Here is an 18651-nt window from a genome sequence, read left to right as displayed (position 1 = left end):
CTGCACGAATAATACAATAACAGTAACTAGTTAGCAATGTGGTAACTGTTGACCAATAAGAGCCATATGTCGCATGTAAAGTTTCTTATGATTTAGTTGTGCAGAGTACAAGTATTTAGAAGTGTGTTTTTAAGTCTGTTATGAAGTAAAAATACATTTGAGGGAAATTTTATTCAAGTGATTTACTTGTTTTGTTTTTTCTCTAAACTGAACAGCGAATAAACCTAAACCCACACTGACAGCACACAAAACCATCATACCAGTAGGGGGCACTGTGACACTGACCTGTTCTGTGAGGGGCTCTGCTGACTGGAAATACTACTGGTTCAAATGTACATCAGACTCTTCTGAAGCTCAGCCCATAAGGGATGTTGTACCAGATAGAGTTATCAGTGTCTCACAAGGAGGTCTCTACCACTGCAGAGGAGGAAGAGGAGATCCACTGTTCTTCACAGAGAACAGCAATAAAGTCACCATTCAGGCAACTGGTGAGTTTAGTTATTTGTTCTGGAATAATACAATACGTATTATATAAATCTGTGATCAGTAGTGAAGAAAATACTCATTTTGGTACAGTAGGAAAAAATGAAAGTTACTGAACAGGTTGACTGGCAGAAGGGAGATTTGTGGATTTGTAGTCCCTCTTCCCCGTCACTGAATAATATAATCAGTAATATTGGTTAAAAATATAGAAATATAACATTTCTCTAGATTTACAGGGTTATTTAAAGAGTTATTTTAAATTACAACATTTGTTTATTTTATGAAGATTTTAAGTTGCATGAACTTTAAATCTGTATGTTAAATAAAAATCTTCCGAAACCAACCTGCATGATAAACTAGACATTAAACACAACACTTACAACTAAATGTTTTTCCATATTGCTGGGGTCAGTAAATGCATCCTGTGGAAGGATACCAGTATTTTGATACTATTAACACTGCTTGGCACTACTACTACTACTGACCTTTGAGTATTTTCTTTTAAATAAATTATAACATTATAGCTGTTTAGTTGTATTTGTTCTTTACAATTTGCTGCAGAATACAACAACATGCATTCATGTAATTACAATTTGTATTTTAGAGGAAAACAATTATCTTTTGCTTGTTTAGTTTTTAATCCTGTTTGTTTCCAAACTGGATATTTTTTCTGTCAACAGTTCCCAACAGGGCCATTTTGACCCTTGAACCCAACTGGCCTCAGATATTCAGTGGTGAGACGATCACTTTCAGATGTGAGATCGGGCGAGGTGGAGACACTCAGTGGACGTATGAATGGAGAACATCCAGCTCAAACACAAAGTCTACAACACACAGTGAATACAGGATTATTGCTCAGTGGTCTCACAGTGGAATATACAGGTGTAAGGGTAGAAAGGACTCATATTCCTCAACAGAGTGGAGTAATGCCATCAGATTGAATGTATCAGGTGAGTTCATACTCTGTTATTCACACTAAAGATGTCATGTTTGTTTTATATTTTCATTTATCTAAATAAAACAACAGGAAACAATTCTCCCCCCAACAATAATAAAGTACTCACAGGTAGCTCAGTAAGAAATTATGTTTGCTTTTTGTGTGGAAACAAAATAATACTTTTTTAAGTATAGAAAAGTGCAGAAATAAACAGGAATGAACAAATAATATTCAAGTAACTTATAGGGTGGAATGATGGTGCAGTTTAACACTGTTCCCCCACAGGAAGAAGGTTCAGGGTGTGAAGGTAACTTTTGGACAATTGGTTGAGTTAACTCACAGGTTAGTTTGGATTAATGACCTCATTGGCTAATGTACATTGCCTGTAGGTGTTAGTGTAATGGTTGTCTGTATGTGTTAACACTTGATAGATTGATAACCTATACAGTGTGTAACCCCCTTTTTTTTATTAAAAAAAAGAAGAGAAAAAAAAACCCCCCCACCCCCCAAAAAAAAAAAAAAAAAAAAAAAAAAAAAAAAAAAAAAAAAAAAAAAAAAAAAAAAAAAAAAAAAAAAAAAAAAACTCTTCAAACCTCAAACACAGGTTTCTGCCTTCACTAATGTAGTTTTCAGTGGTCAAGCAGCAAAGTGATATACAACAGTAGAGATGCAGACCAGAAACACAGCAACAGAGCTAATTTGCCAGAATTAAACAATGTGTTTAAATTATGGTCTGAAACTGTGTATAAAGTAAATTCAATGTTAATATTAACAATATCATTGACAAGTTAAAGTCTCAAATTCAACTATTTTTTTCCCTGGGGAAAAAAAAAAAATTTTTTAAAAAAAATAATTAAAAAAAAAAAAAAGGGGGTTTAAAAAAAAAAAAATTTTTAAAAAAAAAAAAAATTTTTTTTTAATAAATTTAAAGAAAAAGATCATACAATTTTTCATTCTGAAATTTTTTCAACAGATAAACCTCAGCCTGTCCTCACTGTGTCTCCATTATGGCTGAGTCCTGGGGACTCTGTAACTCTGAACTGTGAGGTTGACCATCCATCTGCAGGATGGAGGTTCTACTGGTATAAGACTGTTCCGGATCTACCATACTACTACAGCTCTGAGCTGCTACCTGGCAGCAGCAATGGGACTGAACAGGATTCCTACATCGTACATGGACCGACACACACAGCAGGATATAAGTGCAGAGCTGGAAGAGGAGATCCAGTGTATTACACTGATTATAGTAAACCCAAGTTTGTCTGGTCTGGAGGTAAGTTTGTTTCTGTCTGTTTTCTCAAGAAGTAGATGTTATGCTGTGTACAGTCATGGCCCAAATGAAAGAAATGTATTGATACTGTGACCTTATGATATTTCCAGCTTTCCACCTTACTGGGTGGTTTTACATACTGGACTGGGCAGAATTTTCTTGTCTCCTTATTACAAGTAAAAGTAGAACATTTGTCATTTTAAATGTAATCATCTGGTAGTAAGCTTTCAATAAAATCATGGAAATCATAGTTTGACCAAAATCACTGCACTGTGTTGCAATGTTTGCACTAATCCTCAACAATAAAAAAAATAGAAGCAAAAAATATTGACATTATTAATCTTAAAAACCCTGTGCTCTGTTTGATCCATTATTACATGTTGTTTTTCAGATTTTCATCCATCAGCGTCTCTCACAGTGAGTCCTGACAGAGTGCAACACTTCACCTCTGACTCTGTCTCAGTGAACTGTAAGGGAAACTCTACTGAGTGGAGAGTGAGGAGGTTTACTGAAAACAGCTACCTTTCACACTGCTCCTCCTGGGGGAGAATGACTGGATCCACATGCAACATATACAGTAACCAGCAGAGTGATGCAGTGTACTGGTGTGAGTCTGGATCAGGAGAGTTCAGCAACGCCGTCAACATCACTATACAGAGTATGGTTTCATTATATTTTCTTTTTCCTTTATACTTAATCTTAAACATACATTCTATCAGCCTATCTTATGACAATTTGATGTTATTAGATTATTAAATAGATCAACATTTACACACCTTACACAAAAAAAAAAACCAAATGTTATAATTTAACCAATTGCTCAAAAAGCCCAAAATTTTTTTAATATTATTATTATTAAAAATATAATAAAAGGTAGACATTCAAAAGTTCTCAGTACAGAAGTATAATTCAGTCAGGTGCTGGTCAAACACAGGTAATGCTAAAGAATATAAATTTAAGAAAGGGTTAACTGCAACCAAAAATCTGGACTGGAATTTTTGTAGCAGTAACATCAACTATTTGTTTACCAGTGTTTCGCTGAGGTAGAGCATTTTGTAAACCACTACTTCATTATTAATTTAAACTGGCTTCCACCAAATAATTTAAACTAATAATTATTAAATTAATTAATTTACATAGTTAAGGGTTTAATAAAGCTGTGATTTTAACCATGTATATCAGCGCAGTCCAAGCTTTTATCTCATATCTCAAGATGAAACATCAGAGTTTATGATCACTCTGTAAAATATATCAGTGATGTGTGATAGTGATGCGCGGGTCGGGGTTTTTTCTAACCTGCGGGTCCCGCATTTATTTAATAATTTGACCCGCTCCATCCCGCCCCGCAGAACCGCATCTATTTTCACAACCCGCCCCACCCCGCCCCGCCGCTATTAAATACACGTTAAATATGTCATTAAATAAGGCATTTATTTGGTCTTACAAATGTGCTTGAAAACAGCCTTTCGAGTGGCACTCGAAACTGGCAACAACAAATTAAAATCTTAATAAAGATAAATATATAGGCGCTTTTGTGACGTCAGGTCGCAGGTGGATTTACCCAACAGTGTTGTTAAGAAGTAAGCTGTATTGGACAAATGTAATTCTTAATGACCCGCCCCACCAATAAAGTTAACATTTCTTGACCCGACCCAACCCGACCCGCGGGTTACGCGTCGGCCCGAGCATCACTAATGTGTGATATTTTCTCAACCAGCTGATCTGACTGAAACCTCATATTCTTTGACTGTTTTACAGAAACAGATATTATCCTGGTGAGCCCTGTCCATCCTGTGACTGAGGGAGATTCTGTTAGTCTGAGCTGCAGATTGAGAAGACAAACATTTGAGTCCAATGTGTTTTTCTATCTAAATGAGAAACTCATTCAAAATGATACCAGAAGGGAGCTGAATATCTCTGCAGTGTCAAAGTCAGATGAGGGTTTCTACAAGTGTCAATACTCACAACAAGTGTCAGCACAGAGTTGGATGTCAGTTAATGGTGAGTAGGATTAAAACATGTTCTGCATTTTCTTTCATGTAAACTGTGTTTCTGTCTGAAAAAGAAACGTAGAGGCAAATACTGAGCTGAATTTGAAATAGCTTTCGTTTCAAACGAGTTCACCTTTTGGATCAGCTGTTTCCTTCTGAGTTGAACAAATTCTGCATCAGTGGCTATAATTGATGATGTATTGTAAATGTCAGACTCTTCTGGCAGGATTTTATATTGTTTTGTAAATGTCTATTTGTGTATCCAACTATAGCAATGAAACCGGATCTTGTAAATGTATGCATATATTTTGTTTTGTGTCTTGATGTGACATGACTCTCATCTCTATTTAAGCACATTCAGCATCATAAAAGTGCTTCTTATGATTATTAACAGTTATTATTCATTATTATAGCAGTGTCCAGGCCTGAAAGCTCTTCCTCTCCTGTACCGTTGATTGTTGGGCTGGTTTGTGGAATCATACTCATCATTCTTCTGCTCCTGTTGTATCGCTACAGACCGTCCAAAGGTGAGACCTTCGCCTTCTATTATTAGATGTTTTGTTCTATAATTATTTGATACACACATATCTCATTACATAGAATAGAACCATAAGAGCTTACAATACAAAACCATGTAACAAAAAAAATATTTTCTTCACAGGTTCATGCTGTATCAGGTTGGTTGAACACTCCCTTCTCTCATTTTGAACATAACAACAATGCATTACATGTTCTTATTTAAATGATGTTGTATTTGCTTCATGTTGTAGATCAAACCAGTCTGAGAGCATCAACCAGGACTTTAACACAAATCATGTGGTCAACCAGAATGAGACTCAACGTAATGACTCCTGCAGTTTTCTCCAGGGTATTTATTTATATTTATTTATTTATTTATTCATTTAAACTAATCTTGGTCTTATGTGTATATGTTGACACTTTAAAAAGATTACTGACCATTGACCTCGGCTTTATTTCCACTGCTCTGTGTCTGTATGAAGCAACCAAAGGCTCTGAAGACACTGACAACAGTACAGTTTATCCCTTTTTATTAACACACTGTAAAAATAATGCGATCAAATTTAAGAGAAAACATTACAATTTCATACATGAGCTTTCTTTTTCCTTAAAACAAGCTAATTTAGCTACCATCAGTAAGTGATTTTCACTCAGTAAGATTTGTGTATTTTTCTAGATAAAAAATATTTTTAAAATTGAAGTCGGGGGCTCATGAACCACCTGGGAGTGACTACTGTTTTGTATCTAGCAATGTCAATGTACGTAACTATTTTGGACAGACTCCATGTTCCTCAGATGATGTTTCTGAATGACTTTGGTGATCCCCTGGATTTTTGTTGAGTGCCGCAATGAAATTGACCTTTTTGGTCTTGACTGAAAGGTTTCACAAATATTCGATAAATTGACATGAATTTTTTGTACAGATATTTATGGTCCCCAGATAATGCAGCTCTGTCAGTTTGGTGCCCCTCTGTCTTTTCCTCTAGCAACACCAGCAGGTCAAAATTTGTCCAATATTTTGGTTTATGTTTTGACCAAATACCTGCAATTGACATTCACATCAGCAGTCGCTGTACTTTGTGTTTAGTACAAATGTTCACTTACATCAGCATTTAGCTCAAAACTCTAGTGTAGCTACAGCCTCACAGGTCTGCTAGCATGACCGCAGGCTCTTCCTCTTTTTTATTGACAATAGACATTGTGAAAATATCATCTCTGATATTCACACATTTGACCTGATAATGATGTATTTACTTTAAAGTTAGTGTTTGTGTATCATCATCATCAGTTGTGCCCAGCTCACATGCAAACATTGCTGAAAAATGTACGATATTGCTGTTCTTGTTAATATTACTTTCATAAAACAAGAGCGTTGGGTCTGATGATTATTCTGAGATTAAAGACGCAAATAGAGGTGCTGAGAACACGGCATGATTTAAAGGGACTGATTATGATGATTGATATAAAATCCTGTAATTAAAAATATGTAACTTCTATTTCAGATGCAGGTGGATCCCAGGATGTCACTTATTCTTTGATTGAACTTAAAAACTTTGGAAAGAAGAGTAAGTAGGCCTACTTTAAATACCTACAATAAATTAAAAATAGATTACATTATTAATACCTCGGACTGCAGTATCTTAAAAAACAATGTTTTTTTTTTCTTTTTGTATTCAACTGATTATTTTAACAGGGAAGCAAAAGGAACCAGAGGAGAGCGCTATTTACTCTGATGTGAAAACAGCAACTGCAGGTACAGTCAGTTCCAACCATCATACTCAGAATCTGTATTGAAATGTGTCGTATCATTACACAAGATGTCATTTAAAAAAAAAAAAAAGAATTCTACCTGTCAATCAATACATTCATCCATCCAGCCACAAAAAAAAAACTGTATGTGTCTGCTGAGCAAACAAATCCTGAGATCTGACTTCTATTTTAGATAATAATCTGATGTATGCCCAAGTCAACCACCACAATAAAAGGCAAAGCCAAGAGAAACAAAGGTAAGTAGAGTAAATTCGGTAAAAGCTACAATAGTCTGCTATGTGATTGGTTTGAGCACTGTGGGCTGTCATTAGTGGAGACATTAACCATCACAGTGTACCTGTCAGTTCAGCTCATTATCTTTATTAATTATGACATTACTAGCAAATGTTTAAAACTAAACATCCCTCCATTCACAGGAAAATCACCTCCTGCAGCAACTGCTGACGCTGTTTATTCTGAAGTTAAACCAGGAACAGCTCTCAGTTATAATGCTGCCATCTAACGTGTTAACTGTAATGACTTATTCTATCTACAATTAAATGGGTGAAAGCCAGAATAACATGTCAGAAAGCATCCTTATGTCTTTGATTATCGTATATCTTTTTTAAACTGTATCACTAAAGAAAAAATGTTCACAGCCTTTAATAAAATTATTGTGTGCTGTCCGAATTTAAGACATGTTCAGTATTTTGTACAGTTAATTTCTTAGTATAATATGCATCATATGGATGTATTTTTTACTTTTAGCACAAAGCACAAAACAATTACTCCCATGTTCACTGTGTCATTATTTTTCTATTTTTTATAATTACAAGTGTTTGTAGTAAACTGTAAGGAAGCTGTTCCAACAGTTTGATATATTTAAGATTCAATATCCAGGTGATAGTGCAGCTTTAAAGTCAGTATCTTCTTCAGTGTTGGACGAAAAGATTTACTAATTTACTCATGTAATTATCTGTATTGGACAATATAACTTCACATCTTTTCCAATGTTTTAAATTATCCGGGAACCGGCGGAGTCAGGACTGCCAAGATGTTGACAACCAGAGCCAACTGTTCACAGACCTTCAGCAACCTATCGGTGACATCTGTGTCCATGTATTAATTGCTACTGTATAAAACAGATTTGATATTTTTTGTACTTTTAAAACAATTTCACTGCATCAATAAAGTATTTTTCCAGCAATAAACTGTCAGTTGTGTTTTAAGTACTTTTTTTGACTGGACAGCCAAACTGGATAAGCACATCTCACAGTAGCCTTCTATTTAGTAGTTTGGTATTAATTTCAATCAAAACTGATAATGATGCTAAAGAGCAATCACATCTCCTTTAAATATCACCTGAAAATAAATATATGTTCATTGTCTGTAGCAGTATGTCCTGGCCTGTGTCAATGAGCTGACAGGGAAATATATATATTTTTACATTAATACCAATGTTGAAGATACTCCTAACTAAATAGACTTTAATGTATTTACCTTTATTAGAGTATCAGTCATTCCCTGTGAGCTTGAAACTTGGACATTAAAAAACTTAAAAAGTTGTTTACTGTTAGTGAGTGCACTGAGACTAGCTCTTGTGGTCTGACTATAAAATGACATCATTGTCATGACATCGCTACATACATATCCCTGCACAGAGTGACACTTTTGAAGTAGCAAGAAAAAAAGATGTGTGCTTTCAGAGTGGACAGATACTGTAGATACGTACATGCTGATACCAAGGTATAAAGTATAATTACAATATATGGAATAAACAAGAAACAACTAAACTTGCTGAAACAATGCGAGTATATTATCTTCATAACTTGCATTATGTTGATTTACACACAAACAGTGGGTAAAAACTTGAAGAAGGTATCTGCTTTGCACACAGTGGGAGCAGACACAGAGTGCAGGCCGGCCTTCACACATGCTATATCATCAGTTATTATCTATGCATTACACTCAGTTTCTTAGAAAAAAGTCTCAGTGTTCACCCTGCAGAGTGCATGATTCCTCTTTTTTTCTGACACTTTAGCTCTGGTATGAATTGGTGTATTACACTGTACAATTCTTGCTATCACAGCAACACATCTGTATGTAAAAAGAGGAACAATTTTTATTTATTTTTCCCCCTTTCAGCCCTCTCACACTCTAGTTGCAAAGTACAGCACACTGGAACATAACACATGCAAGCAACCGTTTATTTCAGTGACTGTTCATTCATTTGATTTCCGTTTGATGTATTTCAGACTTTAAGTTAGTGTAGCAACATGAGGTAAAACAAAGGCATATTTGACATAACATCAAAACTATAAAAAAAACAGACTTCTTCACATTCTGTTGATAATGTTTGTTTCTTTTTTAAATGAAATAATAACCTGTTTTGTACGGCATTTGGAAGCCAAAGTCCTGGCTGCTCTCCCAGCAAGCCCTGTTATATGAGGGACTACCCTCAATGAGACCTTATCTGTCTTGAGGCTTTTGAATGAACAACAAGGCTACTGTGAAACGTAAACTTTACATAATATTTTTACCTTTCATTTTATGTTCAGATGTGATAAAGGTTGTTCAGCTCTGGTGGATCTTCGAAAACCTTCTGCTGTTACTGTCGCTGTCCAAGGTGCTGATCCTGGGCCCTCCAGGAATGCTGAAACTGTCCTGGGTAATGACGCCTGTTGTGTTGAATGAATAAAGTGCCTACCTGTCTACAGCACAGTTTTAAAGGAGACAACCACATGTGTTATACTCACTTAGTAATCTATGAGCTTCCACAGCAATGAGGGAGATTTATGTGAAAATGTGAAAAGTATCCCATCATCCCAGCACAGAATCTTTACATGTCCTCTCTTCATGGTGTTGGTGAAAAGTTCCTCATGTGTCCCAGAACGACTGGTGAGATCACTTTCTGTCTTTATGCCTCAAAACTGTAAAACTTACTGCCTCTGGATATTACAATGGAAAGGTCTCTTATATTTATTGATGTTTTACATTTTATTGTTTATTTATTGATAACTTTTGTCTTTATTTTTTGTTGTTTCATTGGGCTGCATGAAAGGTGCTGTATAAATAAAGTTGAGTTGGGTTGGTAAAACCCTGTTGCAAGTTTGAAAAAATGAGTATGAAGAGAGCTGAAACACTAGTTGAAGCACTGAGAATTCATCATCTTAAAGATCATCAAGGGAAATGGGAGTCACCCAGACTAAATTTCATAGGACAAGTTCTGAGTACTTATGTTATTGTGATTTTTCAGATTTAGTTTAATTCAATGATCTTATGTTAGTTACAGTAATGACTTATTGTTTATGCTTTTTTATTTTTAGGGACCAGGAATGAACATTTATACAACAGACAAGCTAATGTATCTTGTCAGTGGACAGGAAGTATGAATATGTCAGTGCGATCAAAACCACTGCTGCCGTTTAAGTTTTGTGTAAAAAGGAAGGAAGAACAGATACAGATACTCAGAAGGAGGAGTTGATGAAAAACTTACATTTACATGAAATGTTACTTCTCTTTCTCTCTCTGCTTTATTATTGCAAAGTAGAATCATTTTCTCAGAAGCAGAGCAGCAGAGCGACAGTGTCGGTGCTGGATGTGAAGATGGGGCACACTTTGCTCTGTGTGCTGGGGTTATTCTGTGAGTACATCAGGGACTTTATGATTTTGTGACTTTTAGAGGCAGACTCATGTTTTTTAGGCATGATCTCGGTCACTGATTTGGTTGTTTCATAGTGGAGGACTTTGTTAAATGCACTGCTGGTAGTTATTTGTGGGCACATGGTGCACATATTTGCACAATGCATGTACAGTAGGAAACATTCATATACAGTCTCTCATTGTGCTAACTTTTATGTTGTTATATTTGTGCCTCATTCCCGAGCGAACAATAAGAGATTTGGTGCAAGGGAAAATATATAAATTATATCTTAAAGAGAAATTAAATGCGAGCAAAAAAGCATTTCTTTTGTGCAAACAAAAATATATTCGGTGCTCAATAAATGTGATTGCAAGTTTGCTATTACCCATATTAATGTGCAATGATAACCCCTCTCACTCAGTTGCACTCATATGCCCTCTGACTAACTCTTGCTCTTTGTGCTGGTAGACCGCAGCACACAAGCTCTCTCTCTCTCTCTCTCTCTCTCTCTCTCTCTCTCTCATTTTTTTTTCAATACAATTAAATTTATTGCATGAGTGACAAAAACAAGAAAACAAAAGCTTTGCCACACACAGCACAGCTTTTGTTTTCTGGTATTTTCTTGTGTGTTTGACAAAGATTGTGTAAGTGTGTGTTGAAGTTGTTAGTTGTGTGTGCGTTTAAGTTGATGTTCTCGTGTGTGCTTCTTGTTTCATTGTGTTTCTCTGGTTCCACAAATTCACTCTTGTCAGTTGCTGGGATGCCGTAGAAATACTAGTGATTTAATTGGAGACAAAACAACCAATCTGTCTATGTTTTGCTTGCATATAATATATTTCCTCTGCTCGCTCAGGAGTGAGGCAAAGATTGAAAGACATACACTTCTAGTCAATGAAATAATGGTGAAATTAAAATATTCTAATATATTGAGAGCCATTGATCTAAGGTATTGTTATATATAAAACTTTGGAATATAATGAATTGCCTTTTAGTTTAATATTTAATTTTAAAAACTTTATTCTTTGACTAACTCACAGAATATCATCATAGAAATGTTTGATACTGTTGATTGACTGACCAGTCTTTTATTATCTCCTGATGAAGTTTTTGTTTTTATTTCAGTGCTGAATACATTCCTCTGCAGACATGCTGAAGGTGACCTATATTGTTATATATTTACTCATTCTTTATCTCCTGTCTATCAGCCATTGTTTAACTCTTGATCACTTCCTCTTTTTGCATTTGTGTTTTCCTCCATACATCAATACAAATTATAAAATGCCTAGATTAGTGATTAGATTAGAGTTTTCAAATGCATATTTATGCTTCCCTGAATATTCCCTGTATATTTACTGAAGAGTCATATAAAGGGCATTTTTGTTTTAACTCATTCATCTGATCATATTAATAATAAAGACGAGAGCACTCTGATATGGGAGACATACAAACAGGTGATACAGTCAGTTACAACTCACTTGCATACTCATTCACTGAATATACACCTTTAGGGACATGCTAGAGGTGACCAGTTGTCTCTATTTTTTAAATATTTATTCACTCATTATTTAACTGTCTATCACTTCCTCTATCACTCTTGCTTTCTTACTCTTTTTGCATTTGTGTTTTTCCATGTATGTATGTATTACTCCATCTATCATTTACAAATTATGAAATGTTTAGATTAGTGCCTAAGAGTTTTTGAATGCATGTTTATGTAGATACCGGAGGCTGTATTGACCTTATGTCAAACTGTATATTTACTGAAGAGTCTGTTACCTTCATACAGAGGCATTTTTGTTTCCACACATTCATCTGATCATATTAATAATGTCAGCTCTGATGTGGGAGATGGAAAAAAAGGTGATACAGTCAATTACAACTCACTCGCATACACACTTACGTGAGGTTACCACTTCTGGTTTTTAAATATTTACTCACTCACTCACACACACACGTGCTTTTTGGGTGTCCTGTAGGAGCTGCCAAAGTCAGAAATTCTCAATTGTTTCACATACAGATGGCTGACTAACTATAAACCAACCTCAAGTGTCTTAATACGTTTTTGGGACACTACAAACCTCCACAACAGCTTCAATACTCCACTATTAAGTTTTTTCTCTTTATCTGTATGTATGCATGAGTAATGAAGTATTCCCATATTCATATGCTCATCATGGTTGCACTGTACTTGTAAGATGTATGAACATAAATATGAACTCAGTCACATTTTTTGGTGAAACTTAACCTCGATCAGCTTGAGCTGTATTTTCTCTTGACAGTTTCTTTCTCAGACAGCATGTGGTGTGAAGCTCAGCACTCATTCCAATGTGAAATCATCCAACTATCACAAACACAATCAGAGAAGGAAATCACTGATGTTGACAGATGTAGTGTCTGTTCATTTAGTTGAGCTTATTAATAAATATGATAGCTTACGATAGCTCTCTATCTCTGTTACGTAGGTGGTGATGCAATCCTGGAAATTCCTGAATTAACTTTGTTTGAAGGAGGTTTATTGACTTAGCGCTGTAAACATCAAGGTACTCCAAGAAATTAGATAAAAGCTACATTTTTCAAAGATGGATTAATCACTAAACAGACTGAAGTCTTGAATTTCAAGGCAGAGAGAGCTCAGTGCAACTTAAGGAAACTAAAGCAGATTAAGAAACACATTCACAGATTTGACACTGGAAACTAAAGAAATATGAATACCTTGACTACTTGTCAGTGATATTGCGAAACAAGCTAGTTTTAGATTTCACATTAAAATTGCATGATTTTATTATTTCAGATATTGGATACACCTAGCATTGGCCCTTTAATATTAGTGTGTCCCTTAAAAATCTGTTTTGTATTGAAACTTAGTTCTGTTGTTGTTCTGTTAAACTGTTCTCTATTTTCTTGCGTTCTCTGAAATGTATGTGTTGTACAACTGTTCAGTGTGTTTGCTAACTCAGCTGTGTTCTTTCTATTTGTATATGTTGATTAAACTGCAGTGTGCTGAACTCTCTGTCATCACTCCAGCAGCTGCAGACATGTAGAATCCTTGTGTCTGGAGTTTGATTATGTACATAAACATATGCAACAGTTCATTTAAATAATAATTGTGTCAAAATGTAAATGCATTTTAACAGTATGTCCATTCCAGTAATTTCCCTGTTTTATTGTTTCTCTAAACTAAACAGCAGATAAACGTCAGGTCACACTGACAGCAGACAAGACAATCATACCACCAGGGGGCAGTGTGACACTGACATGCTCTGTGGAGAATCCTGCTGGCTTTAAATATCAATGGTTCAGACAGACATCAGTCCATCCTGCTGTTCAAACTTCTTCTCAGACTGGTGTTAATTACACAGTTATCACACTTGGAGGCAGATACACCTGCAGAGGATGGAGAAGGGAACCAGATGTCCTCACACCTGAAAGTGATGCAGTCACTGTTCAGGAAACTGGTGAGTTTATTAATTTGCCCTGGAATAAAACAACCTACATTCTTAATGTACCAAACCTAAGGTGTGGAAGAAATCTATTGTTAGAAGAAAAACAAATACATTACGTTAGCCCAGTACTTCTTACTTCTCTTGGAAAAATGTATTTTATTGTTCATCATGGTGACAATGAGCTATTTATTTGGCCTTGTTAAATTTGTGCACAGACACAATAGAGGAGTTGATGTTGCTTTCTTAATGCTTTTCAGTTTTATTCATAAATATCTGTAATCAGATAAAACACATGATAGTTGAATGCAGTATGCTCTTATGTTTAAGTTCTGAAACCTGAAACCTTGATCTGTATTCTTATTCTCTCAGAGAAAGCATGCGGTGTGAATGTCAGCACACATTATAATCTGGAGTGATGTGCTTTTAATGACCAACTATCAAAAACACAGTGAAGTAAAGAAAATAAAGAACAGAAGGGAAGAGCTTAGCTGTTCACAGCAAAAGATTCATATAGGTCAGCTTTGACATCAAACCATCTTATAATGTTTCTTTGTGAAAGCCAAATACAGCAATAGAGTGTAAAATGTAATCAAGCAAAAACAATATTCTTCTTAACTGTTGGGGCCAAAAAGATTCAAGATTCAAGATTCAAGAAGCTTTATTTATCCCAATGGAAATTACTGTGCAACAGTTTCAATACAAAGGTGGTAAAGTACTAAAGAAACAAGTAACAAAATTAGTAAAGTAAAAAAAGGCAGGTGAGTATAGTTGCACTTTTACAATGTACTTATTTAGTAAAGACATCATTGATTGTTAATATGTGTATAACTAGTTGGCTTCTGCAGCTTCTTCTGAATCCAACTTGATGTTGAATATTCCTGATAGAGTTTCATGTCTTTGCTTTTTGTATCTGGTACAAGTGTTCAAATGGAAAAGGACATACAATAACTACTACTACTACTGTAGTTGTGGACATAAGGAAGTTGAGAGGAAGAGGGGTTACAGATGAACAAGGTTGTTGATCAAAATCATCCTAACTGGGTATTTGATTTATGTCAACAGTTTCCAACAGGGCCATTTTAACTCTTCAGCCCAACTTGACTCAGATATTCAGTGGTGAGACGATCACTCTCAGATGTGAGATCCAGGGAGGTGGAGACACTCAGTGGACGTATGAATGGGAACCAACCAGCTCAAACACACAGTCTCCAACACACAGTGAATCCAGGATTATCAGTTCTGCTGAGTCCCACAGTGGAGAATACAGGTGTAAGGGTAGAAATGACTCATATTCCTCAACAGAGTGGAGTAATGTCATCAAACTGACAACATCAGGTAAGTTGAACTGTCTGTCATTTATACTGAAAATATCATGTTCTTAATGTTTTATCTAAATAAAACAGCATGAAACATTTCTTCCTCCAACAATAATAAAGTCTCTTAACATCAGCTCAGTAAAAAAATCCATATTTTCTTTAACGTGGGAACAAAATAACTGAAGATGATGTACTAATCAGAGTATTAGAATATAATTATTCACAGAGAAATGTCCAACAATAAAAATTTCTTTGGGAGATGGGAACAAAAAAACTGTAAAACAGCTGGTAATCAGAATACTGCATCTTGTCAAATATAATCATTCCCAGAGAAATATACAGGAACGAACAAAGGATATGGAGTAAATTATAAGGTGGAACGATGGTGCAGTTTAGCACTGTTGTCTGTGTTGTGTGTTAACCCTCTGATGGACTGACAACCTGTCCCGGGTGAAACTACTCTTTCCCACTGTGAGGTTGGACAGACTGCCTGTGACCCTGCAAAGGAAAAGCTGGTGCAGATGTTTAGGACAAATACAGTTGTCTTTAACAAAATGAAGACCCACAGTGAAAGAGCTCAACTTAGCTCTTCAAAACACAAACACAAGTTTTTTGCCAAAAGGCCTACACAAATGTAGCTTGCTGTCATGCAGCAGCAAATTATTATGCAACTGATATTTTATATATTTTTAAAATGAATTTGTGGAGTTTCTAGGTTTGTACAAAAGAGTTGCATCTTAAAACAAACACACAAACAAAACACTTGATTGCGTCATTCACGCAGATCTGTAATGGTGGCAGCGTCATATTTCACAAATTATTTCTACTTGATGATAAATTTGCAAGTTCCTATAGGGCTCACCAACATTATAAAGAAATATGATATTTCTTTTCCTTACTTGAGGAAAAAAATTATGAAAATGTATCATGCACGTTGTAAACTTCTGTGAATTGTGCTTCTGTCTAGTTACAGTGCCAGAAACATTGCAACAGCCATCCTTTGCCAGTAGGGGCTGCACTATTTAAACTGAATTAAATCACAGTGACAGTAATTTACTTTTTTATGTCTTTGTTGTAAATTAAACAGCACAGAGACCAAAGGCCCAACTGAGAGCTGATGACACAGACATTCCTGTAGGGGGCAGTGTGACCCTGACCTGCTCTGTGAACCAATCATCATCTGGTTGGAAATACTTCCTGTACAGAGGAAAGAAAACCTCTGAACCTCTGACCACACCAGATGGTGTTTTCCTCTCAACTGGACAAATCAGAGTCTCACAGGGAGGACTCTACTGGTGCAGAGGAGGAAGAGGAGACCCAGTTTACTACACAGAGTACAGCGATTCAATCAGAATCAACAAAAATTGTGAGTATGACATTGGTTTTTGAAACAGAATTAAAAATGGTTTTATATTAATAATTACTGATGGATAAATAGGCTAAAAACTTTGTTTTATGTAGATTTAATGTTTTATCATGTTTGTATTCTTACTGTGAATTCTTGAACATGAACAGTTGCAAAGCCTGTTGTGACTCTGCAACCAAACTGGCCTCAGATATATTATGGAGAGAAGATCACTCTGAGATGTGAGATCAAGGACAGAGGAAACATTATGTGGACGTATGAATGGAAACCACCCAAATCAAACACACCTCTAACAAACAATGAATACAGCATTAACAGTGCTGAGTGGTCCCACAGTGGAGACTACAGCTGTAAGGGCAGGAGGGACTCATATTACTCAACAGAGTGGAGTGATGCCATCACATTGACTGTATCATGTAAGTTGGACTGTCATTGACTCATAATTAAAATGTCATGTTTTTAATGTTTTTATTTAACTCAATTAATCAGCAGGAAACATTTCTCCCTCCAACAGTAATCAAGTCTCTTAATGTTAACTAAATCAGTTGTGTTGGTATTTTGGGCTTGGGAGCAAAATAACTAAAAAGGATCTAGTAATCAGAGTACTGCATCTTTTGAATTATAATGAATCAAAGGAAAATGTACAGGAATGAAAAAAGAATATCAAGTCACTTATTGGGTGCAATTTAAAACTGTTTCCCCACAGTAGGAAGGTTCTGGGTGTGAACCTAACCTTTGGGCAACTGGTTGAGTTAACTGACAGGTTAAGTTAATCAGCGGTTAGATTAGTTTAGATGAATCACCTAACTAGCTAATCTACATTGCCTGTAAGTGTTAGTGTGAATGGATGTCTGTGTTATGTGTTGCCGCTTTGATAGACTGACAACCTGTCGAGGTTATAACTGTGAGGTTGGACAGGCTCCCTGTTACCCTGCAAAGGATAAATGGCTGAAGATAATTAATATACAGTTGTCTTCAACAAAATGAAAATCCACATTGAAAGTGTTCAACTTGACATTCAACACATGAACACATTTATTTTACCACAGAGCTGCAGAAATGTAACATTCAGTAATGCAGCAGCAATTTATCATGCAACTGACATTTGATATATTTTATTTGATGAATTTGTGGAGTTTCTAGGTTTGTACAAAACAGGACCTGAGAAAGAGTCTGAAAGCTTCAGCAAGACGTACTGCATTTTTAATTGTACTATCAAAACACAACACAAAGCTGGATTATGATTTTCACACAAACCTCAAATGGTGGCAGCGTCACATTTCATAAATGATTTCTGCTTGCTGATAATTCAGAAGTTCCTATAGGGCTCACCAAAAAAGAATATTTATTTTGATTGTTGTGTCAAAATGAGGAAAATATTTCACGTTGCAAAATGCAGCAGAAACACAGCAACAGAGATCCTTTGTCAGAATGAAACTAGTATTTATCCAGTGTATGAATTCAAAATAATGTTAATTTTAACATTATCACTTAATGCTAGTTTAAGTCTAAAAATTTTACTATTTCCTGTATGTGGGGATAATACTATTTAAACAGTATTAAATCACAGTGACAGTAATTTCCTTTTTTATGTCTTTGTTTTAAATTAAACAGCACAAACACCAAAGGCCCAACTGAGAGCTGATGACACAGACATTCCTGTAGGGGGCAGTGTGAACCTGACCTGCTCTGTGAACCCATCATCATCTGGTTGGAAATACTTCTGGTACAGAGGAAAGAAAACCTCTGAACCTCTGACCACACCAGATGGTGTCTTCCTCTCAACTGGACAAATCAGAGTCTCACAGGGAGGACTCTACTGGTGCAGAGGAGGAAGAGGAGACACACTTTACTACACAGAGTACAGTGATCCAATCAGTATCAACAAAATACGTGAGTCTGGCATTTGTTTTTGAAACAGAATTAAAAATGGT

At 35.7% G+C, this 18651-nt stretch overlaps 1 protein-coding gene across 1 annotated transcript in view; it reads left to right on the top strand.

The window, feature by feature from the left end:
• LOC127364547 (uncharacterized) overlaps positions 1 to 18651 on the top strand; it is an 82907-nt gene that overhangs the window by 26192 nt on the left and 38064 nt on the right. Inside the window, exons 6-10 of the mRNA XM_051402174.1 lie at positions 216 to 488; positions 15098 to 15370; positions 16439 to 16717; positions 16867 to 17133; positions 18332 to 18610. Coding sequence (XP_051258134.1) covers positions 216 to 488; positions 15098 to 15370; positions 16439 to 16717; positions 16867 to 17133; positions 18332 to 18610 — 1371 coding nt within the window. The remainder of the gene's footprint in view (positions 1 to 215; positions 489 to 15097; positions 15371 to 16438; positions 16718 to 16866; positions 17134 to 18331; positions 18611 to 18651) is intronic.

The sequence above is a fragment of the Dicentrarchus labrax genome, unplaced genomic scaffold (assembly GCF_905237075.1).
Source record: "Dicentrarchus labrax unplaced genomic scaffold, dlabrax2021, whole genome shotgun sequence".
In the NCBI taxonomy this organism is placed as follows: Eukaryota; Metazoa; Chordata; class Actinopteri; family Moronidae; genus Dicentrarchus; species Dicentrarchus labrax.
Note: the sequence above shows the minus strand (reverse complement) of the source record. Positions and strands in the feature narration are given on the sequence as shown.